Raw genomic sequence first — 16,109 nt, forward strand, 5'->3', positions numbered from 1 at the left:
TGGGACACCTAAAACAGGACTGAGCACTGGCTACGGAGCGTTTTTTCTAGCCATGGATGTGGTTCTGTCGATGTGAAGTTTGACTGATTCGTGGCCTTGTGTTTCTGAGAACAGCTGGAATGATACTTGATGGTCTGATTGCATTTGGCATTCTGTTCCTCTTCCCATAGATCCCAACTGGGCCAGTTTGAACTTGGGCGCCCTCATGTGCATCGAGTGCTCAGGGATCCACCGGAATCTTGGCACCCACCTTTCCCGAGTCCGATCTCTGGACCTGGATGACTGGCCAATCGAGCTCATCAAGGTGATGTCATCCATCGGGAACGAGCTAGCCAACAGCGTCTGGGAAGAGAGCAGCCAGGGGCGGACAAAACCCTCGGTAGACTCCACAAGGTAAGAACTCTGGAAGATGCCTGGCTCCCGACACGTTTGCCAACAGTTAGGCAGCTGGAAGTGATCATAATGACAGCCACAGTTGGGAAGGCCCTGATAACCTGTAGGAATTCAGGAATTCCGATTCATCCGGCATAGGAATGTCTGTGTTTAAAATTGGTCTTAAGCAGACATGGATAATTCACACTCCTTAATTTTTTATGTTTGTTTTTAGGCCTTGGGGATTTCTCTCCCCCTCTTAGAAATGTATTAAGCTTCTAACCTTATGAATATATTACTTTAATTAATACATTTCTAATAGGCGTAAGCTGTGCCGTTAACACTAATTATGAATTTTTGATCCTTTAATTTTGTTATTCTTATAGCTTTGATAAGCATCTGCTCTGTCGATCCCCCCCACCATCACACAAAAGTTATTTTTATGGTAACAAAATCTATTTTATTTTCTAAAATATATCTCTAACACATTTAGTCAACCAAGTTCAGCATAATGTATGGTGTAACTCCTCATTAATGTTAATTGTTATCCAGTGTAAAAAACGCATTTATTTTGAGGCCATTTAGTTTCTCATTTTTCATTTACAGCTATTATAAACCGTTTTTGAGTACACATGCATATTTAATGTTCCTAAGGGGTGATAAAATGGTGTGTCTTCTGAGAAGGCATATGACATGGAGGCAGAATAGAGCATTTCATCTCCGTACTTGTCTAAAGCAAGTGGCTTCCAGGGTTGCTCATTTTCCCCCACAATAGGAAGTAGGAGGTTGAGGTTTGCTGTCCCTGTTTGCCTCTCAGGTGTCTGAAGAGATGAAGGGAGAGGAGAGGTCTCCCATCGCTGGTACTTTTTAGGTTCCTCTGATTTGTTTTGCTGCTGATCAGATAAAATGAAAGTTCAATTGGTAATGTGTGGTTACGCCACAGAAACCGGTTTCTACTGCAGAGCAGTAAGAACGTGAGAAGGGTTGGTGGGCTTCAATTCATTAACGCTGAAAAATGAATTTTTGGAGCCACCTTTGGCTCACTGGAGAGAATGAAACTGGTGTGTTACTCATCTGGCTCTCTGTATGAGGGATTCTGTGGTAGTGGGGAGGACAGGAAAGGTGCAAAGCACGTATTTGTTTAAAATTGCATGGTTTTGATACGCGAGCTCTTTATGAGTTATGCTCTATAGTGTAGACAGGTAAGTTTCTTACAAACCGAAGAAATTACGCACTTTAAAAATTATTTTTCTTGATTTGTTTAATGCTACCATAGAAATCAGCTGGGTCATCAACTATGAACATGCTTAAAAGATGAATTCATGTTTTAATATCTATTTTTTCATAGATAATCATAACATTGGAGGAAACTTGGGTCTGAAAATGAAAAATGATTGGAAATTAGGTTGAGCTTAATGTATGAATGCAGAAAATGTTGAAATAAGTTGGAAAAAACTATGCATCTTACTGTCTATATGTGAAAGAAGCACATTCACTATTTTTAATATCATGAATTATTAGAAAAGTTTGTTTATCCATCCATTAAAATATAGAAACCATTTGGAATTATTGGAAGCAAAGATATGGGTTCATTTTTTACCTGATAAATATTTTATAATTTCATCTTCATTCATAAATGAAGATTGTGTGTGCACAGGTATTTTGTAGTTCTAATTTGCATCCTTGAATTAAGTTCTTGAGTGTAGAGCCCAGTCTTTTTTCCAGTGTTATGTACATCACATCATTATATTTTAGAGACCTATTGCAGAGACTTGCTTTCTCACAAGTGCAGTGGTTGCAGTTAAGTCCCGTCTTTTCTTTAGTCACACTGGCTTTCCTAAAGAGCAGACCGAGTTGTAATTCCTCTCCAAGACTGTGGTGTTGGTGATGTGGTTCTGTGCTGTTGCTGAAGGTAACTGGAATTTCTAAGTTCCCTTTGCAGCTAAGAAGATAAACACATATGATAATTGAACGTTTCTTTGTGCCTGTAGTAATTTTCCTGGGGAGTTTTGTTTTCAATGAAAATCAGCAAATAATCATTGCGCACTTTCTCGTAGAAAAGAAACGGTGAGTGATGATTGCAGTTTCCTGGTGATTGGTGAAGGTTCTCAGGGCCGCCTGAGGATGCCAGGGCTCGGGAGGGTGCTGGCAGTAGGTGCGTTCTGGGAAGTGTCACTGGAGAAATGGCATCTGAGCTGGACTCTGAAATAGGGGGTGATTCCTAGGGCCAGGGCCAGGGGACCAGGTGGGAAGGCGGGCTGGAGGGTGGGAGTGGCCTCGGTGGATGCAGGCTCCGCCCGGCCCATGGGGAGGTGTGCATGTCGGCGAGTACAGCACTGTGGACGGGAGCCTCCCATGAATGAGGAGGAGCAGGGATGGGGGAGGCCCAAAGAGCAGAAGCAGGAAGGGCCTCTGAGCCAGGGCTGGCACCTTAAAAGCGACCCTGGGGGCAGGGGAGAGGGGAAGGGTTTGTCTATTCATGGGTTCTGTCTGTCCCACCTGTTCCCAAGAGGACTAAAGGCAGCCAGCAAGGTCTGTGTCCCTTCCAGCTGGAAGGCCAGGGTCCTGGTGGAGTATGCGGGAAGCCTTAACTACACTGTCCAAAGCAAAACACACCCAGCCCAGTAACAGAGTAGAAATTCAGACTCCCACCACCTTCACCACCTCCTGCACATCCCCTCAATAGAAAATGGAAAAGTGAAAGCCGGGGCCAGAATCTCCGCACACAGTTCTGTCTATGACGTGAGAAGATTCTGCCTTTCAAAGCCACCCCCGATCGGTCTGCCCCACTCCGCCCCTCCTGGTCTCTCTGCAGAACCTACGATTGTTAGTAGAAACAGCTGGAAGGTTCTTTTAATGTGGCCCTGAGGTAATACCAAAAAGAAATATTTTAATAAATTTTTATCTCTATCAAAGGAAAAGCCAAGTGCAATATATTTGGTGTAATTCTTTGTAAAAGGGCCCAGCTGTTTTCCCGAGGAGCTCTGGTCCATTCCATCTTGTGCAGAAGATTCATTCTGACAGTGGAATATAATTAGAAATGTGTCGTTCTGCCTGCCCCCACCCCCAAACACACACACACACACACACACACACAGATTCAAGACCATGGGGAAATAGAACACAGATCTTCCTCCAAAGAGACCGCCGCACACTGGAGTCACCTATTCGTGCGGCCAGTTAGGACAGCAGGCGCCCTGGACATCTGGCCTCTGCTGTGTGCCTGCACCCCTGATTAGGGCAGCTTCGGACGGCTTATAATTGGTTCCAGTGAATCTCTGCTGCCCTGAGAACTGCCGTTCAAACTTGAGCAGCATCATGATCAATCGAAGCTGACGGCAGCTGAAGCAGTATTGACTTCCCACTCCTAAACAGGGGAATCATTAGTCAAGAAAAGCATCTTTTAATTACTCCCAGGAAGAAAAAAAAAATCTTTTTGGATGGATTCTGCAACAACTGCCATTTTTTCCCAGTGCATTCGATATTAAATTTATTGTTGCAGGAGGGGAGAGGACGCCCTTCGTCCCCCTCTGTAATGGGGATTTAATTTGGAGAAAGAAGTGCTTTAGAGAACAGATCAATGCTACAACAATTAACTACATCTGTGGTAGCATCAGAATCCCTCTCTAATTGCTATTGATACCATTTAAGCACACACTTAAAATATTGATTTTAAGTGGGGATGTTGAAGTGGTGGTGAGGTAGTAACAGTGGACAGAACTAACTAGGTTTTAGGGGTTTAAAAAGGGAGCCATCAGCTGTGTATGGGACAGGACTTCATAACACCCGGCTTGTGTGTTTGTGCGGTACCATAACGTAGCGTGTTGTAGGGCGTTGAGCAGCTGGGCCGGGGGCCACCAGCCAGGCAGGGCTCTGGGTTCCAGTGTTAGAGGTACATGGTGTTACTGTAAGGAAAAGTTGCCAAGCTCCTTGGTAACCCTTTCAAAGGCAAGAGTAATAAGCTCAGAGGTGAAGATGTTTAAAACAGTCGCGCGAATGTCTCCTGCATGAATGAATGATTGAACGAGTAAATGAGTGAAAGCGGGAACTCGTCATCATGGAACACATGTCAGGTGCTCTTGCTACTTCGGGGCCTTGGAATTCCTCATGTGAGTGAAACTGGGGCTTTGACGTTTGCAGCACCAGCAAAGCCGTCTCAGTAAACCCATCCACGCACATCCTCTCTCCCTCACGGCACAGCGGTGTTTCTGGGGCTGCACGGCAGCGCCCTGGCCCGTTGTTCTTTATTGTTGTCCCTATTGCACTTAAAAACATTTGGGATTGGCTGCAGTGCAAGTGATTTCCTAGCAGGACGGAGCAGAGCCCTCTGGCGCCACATTCCTCTTGGCAGAAGCCTCGCTCTGCGTGGCACTGCGTCTCCCCATCTTTGTGTCCTGGTGTCAAAGCATTTGGCCCCCAAGGCCCTGCAGGGACTCGCTGCTATTTGCATTTCAGTGCAGATAGCCTGTTTACTTGGCGGCTTGGGAGCCTGCTGATTTGGGCCAGGAAATCAAAGGAACCTGGAAGTGGAGAACAGTGTTTTCAATTCCGTGAAAGAGCTCTTGAGGGGAGCTCTAAGCGCAACTGAAATCACCCATTACCTCTTTGATGCCACTTGGAAGGGAACCGAGTTTGCTGATTTAGTACATATTCTTTTCCCTTTTTTAGCATCCTTTTTCTTTTTCTTCCCCCCATTATTTGTAAGTTCACCTCTGTGCCTAAACTCCCTTCTTGTCTTTAACCTATAAAAAGATGTCGCCTTCGATAGGAAGATTTGGGGCCAGACATCAGAAATCCGCGTGGGAGAGACTGGCCGTACACTTCCAGATGGAACAAGTCAGCCCAGTGATGTGAGTTCCGTCTCTTTTTGATTCTGGAACTCCACTTTCATCTTATTTATGCACATGGAGATATTGATAAAGGGGAAATGTATCCAAACTGAAAATAATTGGATCCCTACAGCTAACTCTGAGATATTAAAAGCAGTACCACTTGGCTGTGTCTTTGTCTTGTTAGGTTTGATCATAAGATCACAATATAGTAATCTCGGGCTCAAATTTCTGGCGTAAAGATGCACTGTTCCAAATGTGGCCTCAGGGAACACGACTGCCCACACAGCCCCAGGATTGTCTCATCTTATTATTTTTCAACAGTTCTTGGCCTGCTGAGGTCAATGTTTTGTCTCTTTTGAGTGTTCCTCTATGCTTGACACCTTTTCCTATTTTCTTTCTTTAAAAAAAAAAAGGGAGGGGGAGAAAGGAGAAAAAAAATAAAAAAAGGACTTTGCCGCGATGACCAGAGTCCATCTGCAGTTGGGTGGCATCTGCTCCCCACATGTCACTTCCCTCATTAACAAGCAATTGAATTAATTAAATGCTACTCAGAACACGCATAACAAGCTACCGGCAGTGTCCAAATTAGCACTGATAATCAAGGATGATTTCCTTTATTATCCTGCTAAGTGGTGTGCAGACTCTGATCTCCCTGTCTGCCCTCATCTATTTACATACCCCCAGCTCCTGCCTTTGGAAGCGGAGGTTATCTTACCTAGTTAATTTGCCACGATCACCGAGCATGGCGGATTGATGCCCTGCCCCTGCCGCCACTGCCGGGCCCGGGCCCCCTCCCCGGCTGCCCTCCCCCAGCCCCAGCCTTTGTATCTCAAGCTCACTGATAAATTAAAGGCCACCCCTGTGGTCTCTCAAGTGAGTAATAGAGGCAGAAATTTCATTTTGCAACTGGCTGATTTAATGATCCAAAGGGTAATTAATGGCCTGATTATCTTAATGTTAAATATGTCCGGCAGCAATCACTGTGACCTCCGGCTTGTCAAGGTCCGGGCTGTGCTCTTCTTTCAATTAAGTTCTCTGGGGCTTAATGGTATGAATAAACTCCTCGGATTCTATCATCCCGGACGCAGAGGGTTCAGGGAGCTGGGGGCTCGTTTGGAGTTTTAATCAGCCTGTCTTCTACTCCGGCGATCAGAGTTAACAATTATAGCAAGGACAGTTTAACTTTCTTCTTCCCCGTGCAGACCCCCCTACACGTACACACATGCACACTTTTGTGTGTGGTTTTATGTGCCTTGTTTTCATGTGTTTCTTTCAGTGCTCTCAGGGAGAATTCTGTTTGTGTCGGAAGCCGCTGTGCTCTGTGAGCCTCGTCTCTTCCAATATAAATTATCATGTGAATGCTGTGGTTTTTCTATTTGACAGGCTTAATTAATTGGCAGGAGCCCCCGAAAATGACAGTGCCACTAATTGCAACTCAAAGTGAATTTCTGTCACCGCGGCATGCTTGTCAGTGGGCATGCCCTGGCCCCAGCCGCAGAGCGGGTCCACCCTCCCAGTTCCCCGTCCAGGCGGGGACTATGCCTTGCTCAAGCCACGACAGTGGCAGCCTCCTCCGAGGAGCCGTGGGTTTGCAGGCACACCGTCTGCTTGCAGGAGTGACATTTACTACCAATAAAGTTTTTACATCCTCGGCTCTGCAAACGCAACAGCTGCTCGGGGACCTCAGCCTTTACTTAAGATATTTTAGCAACTTCTCTTAGCAAGCCAACTTGGAATCAGACTGAGAAAACCGTAACTCACTTAGCCACCCTTCATGACTGGATGGTCCTCATTAGCACACTGCTAAATATGCTTCAGTTTACTAGTGCGCCGGGCCCGGATCAGAAATATTCTGCTATAAATATTAAGCCAGTTAGGAAAATGTACAAATGAGAATTACGTTAACACTGCCTTTAAAATAATACCTATAGATTACAGTTGACAACAGATACAGCAGTGCATCTAGTGAACCTCCGCCAGGGAGCTTGGTGGGAATTCGGGCAAGCTCTCCATAAAGACTGGCTCTAATTATAAGAAAGGTGATTCTAAGATTCTCCATGAGGTTAAGTATAATGGGATCTGCTTTTTCAAGGATAACTATACTTACATTTGCCTTTGAACCAGACAGACAGAGTGGTGCTCTCGGTTTATCATGCCGCCTGCCGCACACGAACCCCAGTTATTTGTTTGATCCTGCAAGAAACCAGTGTGTGCTGGGAGCCGGCTTTGCTACCACAGAGCTGTCTAGGGTTGAAAATCCTTATCATTTACCTTCTGAAATACGGCCGTCGTGACAATTAAGGAGTTTCTGATGCTTAAGAATTTTTACTACCCCTGGCAGATGAGAAGGCAAGTCATCAGCAGGCAGCAACTGGCTTCCAGGTGCCCTGACCACGTTCAAGCCTGTGTCTACTTGTGGGAGTATATGAAGGAATGGAATGGGAAGATTAACCTTTTTAGGCTTGAATTATATAACATGGGCCAATAAATATGGCCTCTATTTTGATTCCTCCAGCAGTCAAGCATTTTCCAAAGGGCCTTGTCTTTCAGTGGTGTTTTGCTTATTTTGCACCAGAGACTCTCTGTCTTCTAGGGAACTTTTCTCTTTCTTCTTCTTAATGAAGAGGAGGGAGACAAAAACATGGCCGGAGCGCACAGTGCCCTGTGTGCTTGGATCATCCCCATTCCCAGGCGTGTGCCAGGTCACATGGGAGCACAGGTCAGACTGCAGGCACCAGGATCTGACTCCAGATGCCACTCTGCAGTCCTGCTGCTGCTCCTGTTCCTTTTCTGCCAAATCCATGTCAGTAGTGACATTGGGAGAACTGCCATGTTTAGCAGCATCCCCTCCCACTCGCCCCTGGTCAGTTTCTATCTCAGTAGCCATCGTGTGTCAAACTTATTAAATAAGTAGTGCAAACGTATTATGTAACTACAGTGTCTTTCCACTGTACAGTAGCTTCACTTACAATAATATAAGTAATCATAAAGCCTCTTCCATTTTAGTTTACATTCATGTAGCAAACTTGACTTTTTTGGAGGCGTCTCTCTCTGTCGCCCAGGCTAGAGTGCAGTGGCGCAATCTCAGCTCACTGCAACCTCTGCCTCCTAGGTTCAGGCGATTCTCCTACCTCAACCTCCCAAGTAGCTGGGATTACAGGCACGTGCCACCACACCCAACTAATTTTTGTATTTTTAGTAGAGACAGGGTTTCAACATGTTAGCCAGGCTGGTCTCAAACTCCTGACCTCAGGTGATTTGCCTGACTTCACCCCACAAAGTGCTGGGATTACAGGCATGAGCCACTGTGCCTGGCCAAAACTCGACCTTTTAAGTCACACAGCCATGATTCTGAAGTCTTAATTCTCTTCCATCAGTGCTAATCCTAAGAGCTTCCACAGAAAACAGCACTGTGAACTGTAAAATGTTGAGATCCACCCACACAGGTGCAGGGTTAGAGCCACCGCGTTTCACATAACCATATCCTGCTCATGTCCCTGACCCGACACTGCATTTTGGGAATGTAAAGCCTGTATTGCAGAGACCTCACAATCATATTTATTATCTGCATGGTACAATATGGAGCCATGTCTCAGGCCATAGAGTTCCTGGTTCTGGTTTCATGGCCAGCATCTTCTGCCATTTTAATTTTAAAAACAGGGTAATTCCTCATGTCTAAGAAGAGACTAGTCATTTTTCCACCCACTTAATTATGTAGAGTTAGTGCTAAAAGAAAATAATATTTATGAAGTTTCCTGGGCTTCCTTTCTATCCGGAAGATACAATCAGCTTTGAGGCCTGAGTCATGCATCCTGGCAGTGAGAGGGACAGGTGGTCCATGCCGTCCCCAGGGGTTTTGGAGGGCCTGCTGATATAGAAGATGTGGTCCATGTTTATTTTGCTTTGTATCTATATAGTGGTTTATTGCAGCATCAGTATCACATGGAAAGGTATATTCTTGAGCCCCACCCAAGCCTACCCAGTCAGCATCCCTAAGGGGTAGGGTCCAGTGGTGTGTTTTAACTCTCTAGGTAATTCTTATGCACATTAAAGTTTGAGACACTCTTGTCTGCACTAAGTAGTAAAAATAAAAGTCCACAATCTTGCCTGTGAACTCACTGTGTTAGTCCAAGTCCCCGGACTTCATTCCTCACTTCTTGAGACTCAAGTCTTCTGTTTTCTTCCTTTACCAGACTGTTGTCTGGCCTAGCATATCCAGTATATCCCAGCAGATGTTACAGCCAGAGAGCATCTACAAGAGGATTATACTCTGTGATCAGGTGGCATTGAATGCAAGAAAGGCAAGGTTGGTTCGACACGCAAAAATCAATCAATGTGATATACCACATTAATACAGTAAAGAGAGAAAAAAACATAATCTTTTCAAGGGATGCAGAAAATACATTTGACAAAACCTAGTGCCCTTTCATGGTAACAAACACTCAGCAAACTAGGAATAAAAGGAAACTTGCTGAACCTGATAAAGGACATCTCTAAAAAACCCGCAGCTAACATTGTACTTTATGGTGAAATACTGCAGGCTTTTCCCCTAAGATCACAAACAAGACAAGAATGTCACCAGATCTGTTCAGCATTATACTGGAGGTTCAAGCCAGGGAGTTAGGCAAGAAGAAGAAACCAAAAGCATCCAGATTTGAAAAGAAGAAGTAAAACTACCTCCATTTCCAGATGACATAATCTTTCATGTGGAAAATCCTAAGGAACCCACAAGAAACAAGTTAAGCAAAATTGAAGGATACAAGATCAGTGTGCAGAACTCTTAGCTGGCCATGGTGGCACAGTTCTGTAGTCCCAGCTACTCAAGAGGCTCAGGCAGGAGGATTGCTTGAGCCCAGGATTTCAAGGCTGCAGTGGGCCACAATCGCACCACCACTTTCCAGACTGGGGAACAGAGCAAGACTCTGACTCTTAAAAAATCAAAAAGGCCAGGTGCGGTGGCTCATACCTTAAATCCCAATGTTTTGGGAGGCTGAGGCTGGAGGATTACTTGAAGCTAGGAATTCAAGACCAGCCTGGGCAAGATAACAAGACCATATCTAAAAAAAAAAAAAAAAAATTCTATTGTATTTCTTTCTGTACACTAGCAGTGAACAATCAAAATAAAATTAAGGACAATTCCATTTGCAAATAGCATCAAAAAGAGTAATATACTTAGGAATAAATTACCTGTACACTGAAAACTACAAAGCATCATTGAAAGAAATTAAAGACCTAAATAAATGAAAAGACATCACGTTCATGGATTGGAATATGGCAGTACTCTTCAAATCAATGTACAGAGTCAGCAAAATCACTTTCAGAATCTCAGCTACCTGTTTTTTTCCCAAAAATTTGACAGCTTATCCTAAAATTCATATGGCACAGTAAGAGACCGTCAAATATCAAAACAATCTTGAAAAAAGAATTAAAAAGTTGGAGATCTCACACTTTCTGATTTCAGAATTTACTGCAAAACCATGGTGATCCAAGCCTGTGTGATATTGGTGTAAAAATAGACATATACATCAATGAAGCAGAATTGAGAGTCCAGAAATGAGCCCCTTCATCGGTGGTCAGTTGATTTCCAAAAAGGATGCCAAGACATCTTCCCCATCAATGGGGAAGGAATAGTCTTTTTAGGAAGTGGTGCTGGAACAACTGGATATCCACTTGCAAAAGAATGAAGTTAGACTCTTATCTAATGCTATATATAAAAATTAACTCCAACACTGTAATCCTAGCACTTTGGGAGGCTGAGGTGGGTAGACACTTGAGGTCAGGAGTTCAAGACCAGCCTGGCCAACATGGTGAAAGCCCGTCTCTCCTAAAAATAGAAAAATTAGCTGGGCATGGTGGCATGAACCTGTAATGCCAGCTACTTGGGAGGCTGAGGCAGAATAATCACTTGAACCCAAGAGTTGGAGGTTGCAGTGAGCCGAGATCGCACCACTGCACTCCAGCCTGGGTGACAGAGCAAGACTTCGTCTTAAAACACACACACACACACACACACACACAAATTAACTCCAGATTGATCAAAGACCTCAGTGCAAAAACTGAAACTATAAAACTTTTAGAAGAAAATAGGGGATAAATCTTTGTGACTTTAGATTAAGCAGTGGTTTCTTAGATATACCTAAAGTACAAGCAATAAAAGAAAAAATAGATAAATTGGATATTCGCCAAATTAAAAATTTTAGTGCTTCAAAGGGCAGTGTCAGAAAAGTAAAAATGCACAGAATGGGTGAAAACATTTGAAAATTAAATATCTAATATTTAATAGGGGTCTGGTATCCAGAATATATAAAGAACAGTTGCAGCTGGACATGATGGCTCATGCCTGTAATCCTAGCACTTTGGGAGGCCAAGGTGGGAGGATCACTGGAGCCCAGGAGTTTGACACCAGCCTGGACAACATAGGGATACCCCATCTCTATAAAAAATAAAAAACATTAGCCAGGTATGGTGACGTGCACCTGTGGTCATAGGTAAGCTACTCAGGAGGCTGAGGCGGGAGGATTGCTTGAGGCTAGGAGGTCAAGGCTGCAGTGAGCCGTGATTGCACCACTGTACTCCAGCCTGGGCCACAGAGTGAGACCCCATCTCAAAAAAATGAAATTTTTTTTAAAAAAAGAATACTTACAACTCAACAATAGAAAGTAGATTGTCCAATTTAAGCATGGGCAAAGAGCTGGGCATGGAGGCTCATGCCAATAATCCCAGCATGTGGGGAGGCTGAGGCAGGAGGATCACTTGAGGCCAGCATCTCAAGACCTGCCTGATCAACATAGTGAGACCCCACCTCTACAAAAACTTTTAAAAATTAGCTGGGCACAGTGGGGCACACCTGTAGTCTCAGCTACCTGGGAGGCTGAGGTGGGAGGACCTCTTGAGCCCAGGAGTTTGAGGTTGCAGTGAGCCGTTATCACGCCACTCCACTCTAGCCTGGATAACAGAACAAGACCTCGTCTCAAAAATAAAATAAGTAAAAAATAAAAATGGTCTAAGACTCTAAATAGACATTTCTCCAGAAGATATAAAAATGGCCAATAAATACATGAAAAGATGCCTAATGTCATTACTTTTTAGGGAAATGCAGATCAAAAACCTTTGAGCCCCCACCGCACATGCTCTTGGACGGTCGTGGCAAGTGTTGGTGAGGAATGTGGAGACACTGGAGCTCTCGGACGCTCCCGGCAGGAATGCCAAATGGTGCAGCCACTTGGGAAGATAGTCTGGCACTTCCTCGAAAAGTTAAACCTAGAGCTACCGTATGACCCAGCCATTCCTCTCCCAGGTCTATACCTAAGATAAATGAAAACACTTGTCCACACAAAAACGTACACATGAGTGTTCACAGCAACATCATTCATAATAGCCAAAAAGTGGAAGTAACCCAAGTGTCCCTCTGTGGATGAATGGGTGAACAAAACATGGTCTGTCGGTACACCAGAATGTGATTCTGCCATGGGAAGCAGTGAAGTGTGGATACAGGTTGTAATGTGGGTGAACCTTGAAGACATGATGCTAAAGGAAAGGAAGCAGACACAGAAGGCCACACCATGTACCATTCCATCTGTCTGATGCCCAAAACAGGCACCTCCATAGTAATGCAAAGTAGATTCCTGCTTGCCAGGTGCAGGGGAGGGAGGGGCAATGGCATATAGGGAGTGATTGCCAAATGAGTACAAAACTTCTTTTGGAGACAATGAAAATGATCTGGATTTACATAGTAGTGATGGTTGTACAACCTTGCAAATATACTAAAAACCACTGAGTTGTACACTTTTAAAGTGTGAATTTTATGGTATATAAATTGTATCAATTTTGAAAAAAAAAAAAAAAAGGAATTTCCAAAGGAAAACAGATGAGCCAGGGCGTTCCACAAAGAGAGCAGCTGGAGCAAAGGTGCAGGCGCACAGGAAGGCCTGCTGGGCGGTGGGGGCCTGGGTGCAGGGCGGTGGGGGCCTGGGTGCGGGGCGAGGGCTGGTGCGGCTGCCCCTCCTCAGGCCTGGGAGCAGAGCTCTGAGCAGGATGTGCACTGCAGCCAAATTCCTGCCCTGCAGAAGGCCCAGAGTGGGGCGAGAGCAGGGGGAAGGTGGTGCCTATGTCCAGGTGAGCAAGTGAGTCAGAATCAGCGATCATCACCACCAGACACTGGGAGTCCTTGGGAGAGACCAGGCACTTGACAAGCCCTGCCTCTTGGAATCCACACAACAAACCAATGCCATTCTTTCCTTTTGCTGGACTGGGAAACTCAGGCCTGAGTCTCCCTGAGCCTGTGAATGCAGGACAGGCCAGAACCCACCCCAGATCTGACCTCCCTAGAGGGAGGCATGGCCAGAGGGGAGGGGAGGGAGGCAGAGTCAGGCTGATATGGGATTCTAGGAGCATACTCAGGACTTGTATTTTGTTGTTGTTGTTGTTGTTACTTTTCATTTGTTTTCATGTATTTTTTTTAGAAACAGAATCTCACTCTGTCACACAGGCTTGAATGCAGTGGCATGATCACAGCTTACTGCAACCCCAGACTCCCGGGCTCAAGCAATCCTGCCTAGTCAGCCTCCCAAGTAGCTGGGACTACAGGCACATGCCTCCACACTCAGCTATTTTTTTGTTTGTTTATTAGTTTGTTTTTGAGATGGAATCTCACTCTGTCGCCCAGGCTGGAGTGCAGTGGAGCAATCTTGGCTCACTGCAACCTCCACCTCCTGGGTTCAAGCAAATTCTCTGCCTCAGCCTCCCAAGTAGCTGGGATTACAGGCGCCCGCCACCTTACCCAGCTAATGTTTGTATTTTTAGTAGAGATGAGGTTTCACCATCTTGGCCAGGCTGGTCTTGAACTCCTGACCTCATGATCCACCCGCCTCGGCCTCCCCGAGTGCTGGGATTACAGGTGTGAGCCACCGTGCCTGGCCATCAGCTATTTTTTTTTAAGAGATGGGGGTCTCACTATGTTGCCCAGGCAGGGATCCTGGCCTCCAGTGATCCTCCTGCCTTGGCCTCCCAAAGCGCTGGGATTACAGGCATGAGGCACTGCGCCCCACTGTACTCAGGACTTTTATTTTTTTTGAGCCGGAGTCTTGCTCTTTTGCCCAGGCTACAGTGCAGTGGCACAATCTCAGCTCAGTGCAACCTCCACCTCCCAGGTTCAAGTGATTCTCCTGCCTCAGCCTCCCACCTGGGATTACAGGTACCCGCCACCACTCCTGGCTAATTTTTGTATATTTAGTAGAGACGGGGTTTCACCATGTTGGCCAAGCTGGTCTTGAACTCCTGACCCCAAGTGATCCACCGGCCTCGACCTCCCAAAGTGCTGGGATTACAAGCATGAGCCACCGGGACTCTTAACCAAAGTGAATGTGGGGTGTGGGAAAGACAAGCATCCGTGTTGATGTTTAGTTTTCTTTCTTGGGCCATTGGGAGGAGGATGAGGCCTTTAAACAACAAGCAAAACACACAAAAGGTAATTCCAGTCGTAAAATCTTGACGAGATTATTCTCATGTTAAGAAAGATAGAAGTTGCACACGTTTGTGCTGGTGATTTCAACAAGATTGATTGATTGATTTCTAGGCTGGCCACCCAGTGTAGCAGAGGCCCCGCCTCACCTGTGCAGTCTTGGCTTTGTGACTGGGTCACTGGGCTTTAGAGGCAAACTGTCCGAGGCCAGTGGGATAAAACAAGCCACTCCTGGCTGCAGAGATCTGACTTCTTCACAGAATTACTTGAGGCCCAGAAAGGGAGAACAGCAGTGACAACACCATTAAAGCTTCAAATAATTAAATGTCATTTATAACTGATACAAAATTTCATCAATCAGGGGTCTGGAAGATGAACATTATCTGGAGCTCACATCACTCAATTTTAGGGAACCACTCATATAAAAAGCATCTCTGATGTACGTGATCTAATACAAATGACCCTGGAGGATACATACATAATCATGATGACTTATCTATAAGTTTCTCCTCAAGGACCTCGAAGAGCTGCCACAATGTCTTCACGCTGATCCTTGCCATCTTAATAAAATTAGGAGATAACTGTTTAAAATCAGAGAAGATGACACCCAGACAGGAAAAGTGACTTGCCTATAATTAACCCAGTGACTTGGACCAAGCCGGAATTAGCCTGTGGACCCGTCACCCGGAGGCTCCTGAGAGAAGCCAACAGCGTGGCTTAGGAGCATGGAATTGTGGCTGCAAATGCCTCCAGTGGCTTTCAGCCTCGGATGCTAAAGCCCAGGACACTCCTACACAGTGAAAATTTGCTCTGCGGTGGCTCGCGCCTGTAGTCTCAGCACTTTGGGAGGCCAAGGCAGGTGGATCACGTGAGGTCGGGAGTTTGAGACCTGCCTGGCCAACATGGTGAAACCCTGTCTCTACTAAAAAAAATACAAAAATTAGCCAGGCGTAGTGGCACACATCTGTAATCCCAGCTACTCAGGAGGCTGAGGCAGAAGAGTCGCTTGAACTCGGGAGGCAGAGGTTGCAGTGAGCTGAGATCGTGCCACTGCACTCCATTCTGGACAACAGAGTGAGACTCCGTCTCAAAACTAAATAAATAAACAAAATGCCAGTAGCACCCCTGCTGAGGAGCATGGAAAGCAACCTCCAAAAATTAAACCCACACTGCTGCAGAGGGACCCAGGATCAGCTCGCACCAGCTGATTGCTGGTATCCTTTAAACAGCACGTGAAAAGACCTGGAAGAGCCTCACACCCTTCCTGGGAGAATTCTTTGGGGGTGTGGAAGGAATGAACTGAGAAAGAGGAATATGTTTTCATTCTAAATTGCCAAACTATACCTTTCTAAACACGTAAAATGAAAATAAGAATAATCACCTGTTCTGTAATATCCCAGAGGAGCCATGGTAGACACTCAATAAATATTTGACAGATTGTATTA

General features: G+C 45.3%; 1 protein-coding gene and 1 long non-coding RNA gene across 13 annotated transcripts in view; both read left to right on the forward strand.

The window, feature by feature from the left end:
- AGAP1 (ArfGAP with GTPase domain, ankyrin repeat and PH domain 1) overlaps positions 1-16,109 on the forward strand; it is a 635,310-nt gene that overhangs the window by 557,444 nt on the left and 61,757 nt on the right. For all 12 annotated transcript variants that reach the window (XM_054550021.2, XM_024243256.3, XM_024243257.3 and 9 more), the window contains one exon: positions 171-393. In XM_054550021.2, the coding sequence (XP_054405996.1) occupies positions 171-393 (223 nt within the window). The remainder of the gene's footprint in view (positions 1-170; positions 394-16,109) is intronic.
- LOC129058175 (uncharacterized) lies at positions 400-10,306 on the forward strand. The gene is made up of 2 exons (XR_008523126.1): positions 400-5,015; positions 5,125-10,306. It is a non-coding gene; the product is annotated as an uncharacterized LOC129058175 (long non-coding RNA).

The sequence above is a fragment of the Pongo abelii genome, chromosome 11 (genome assembly GCF_028885655.2).
Source record: "Pongo abelii isolate AG06213 chromosome 11, NHGRI_mPonAbe1-v2.0_pri, whole genome shotgun sequence".
In the NCBI taxonomy this organism is placed as follows: Eukaryota; Metazoa; Chordata; class Mammalia; order Primates; family Hominidae; genus Pongo; species Pongo abelii.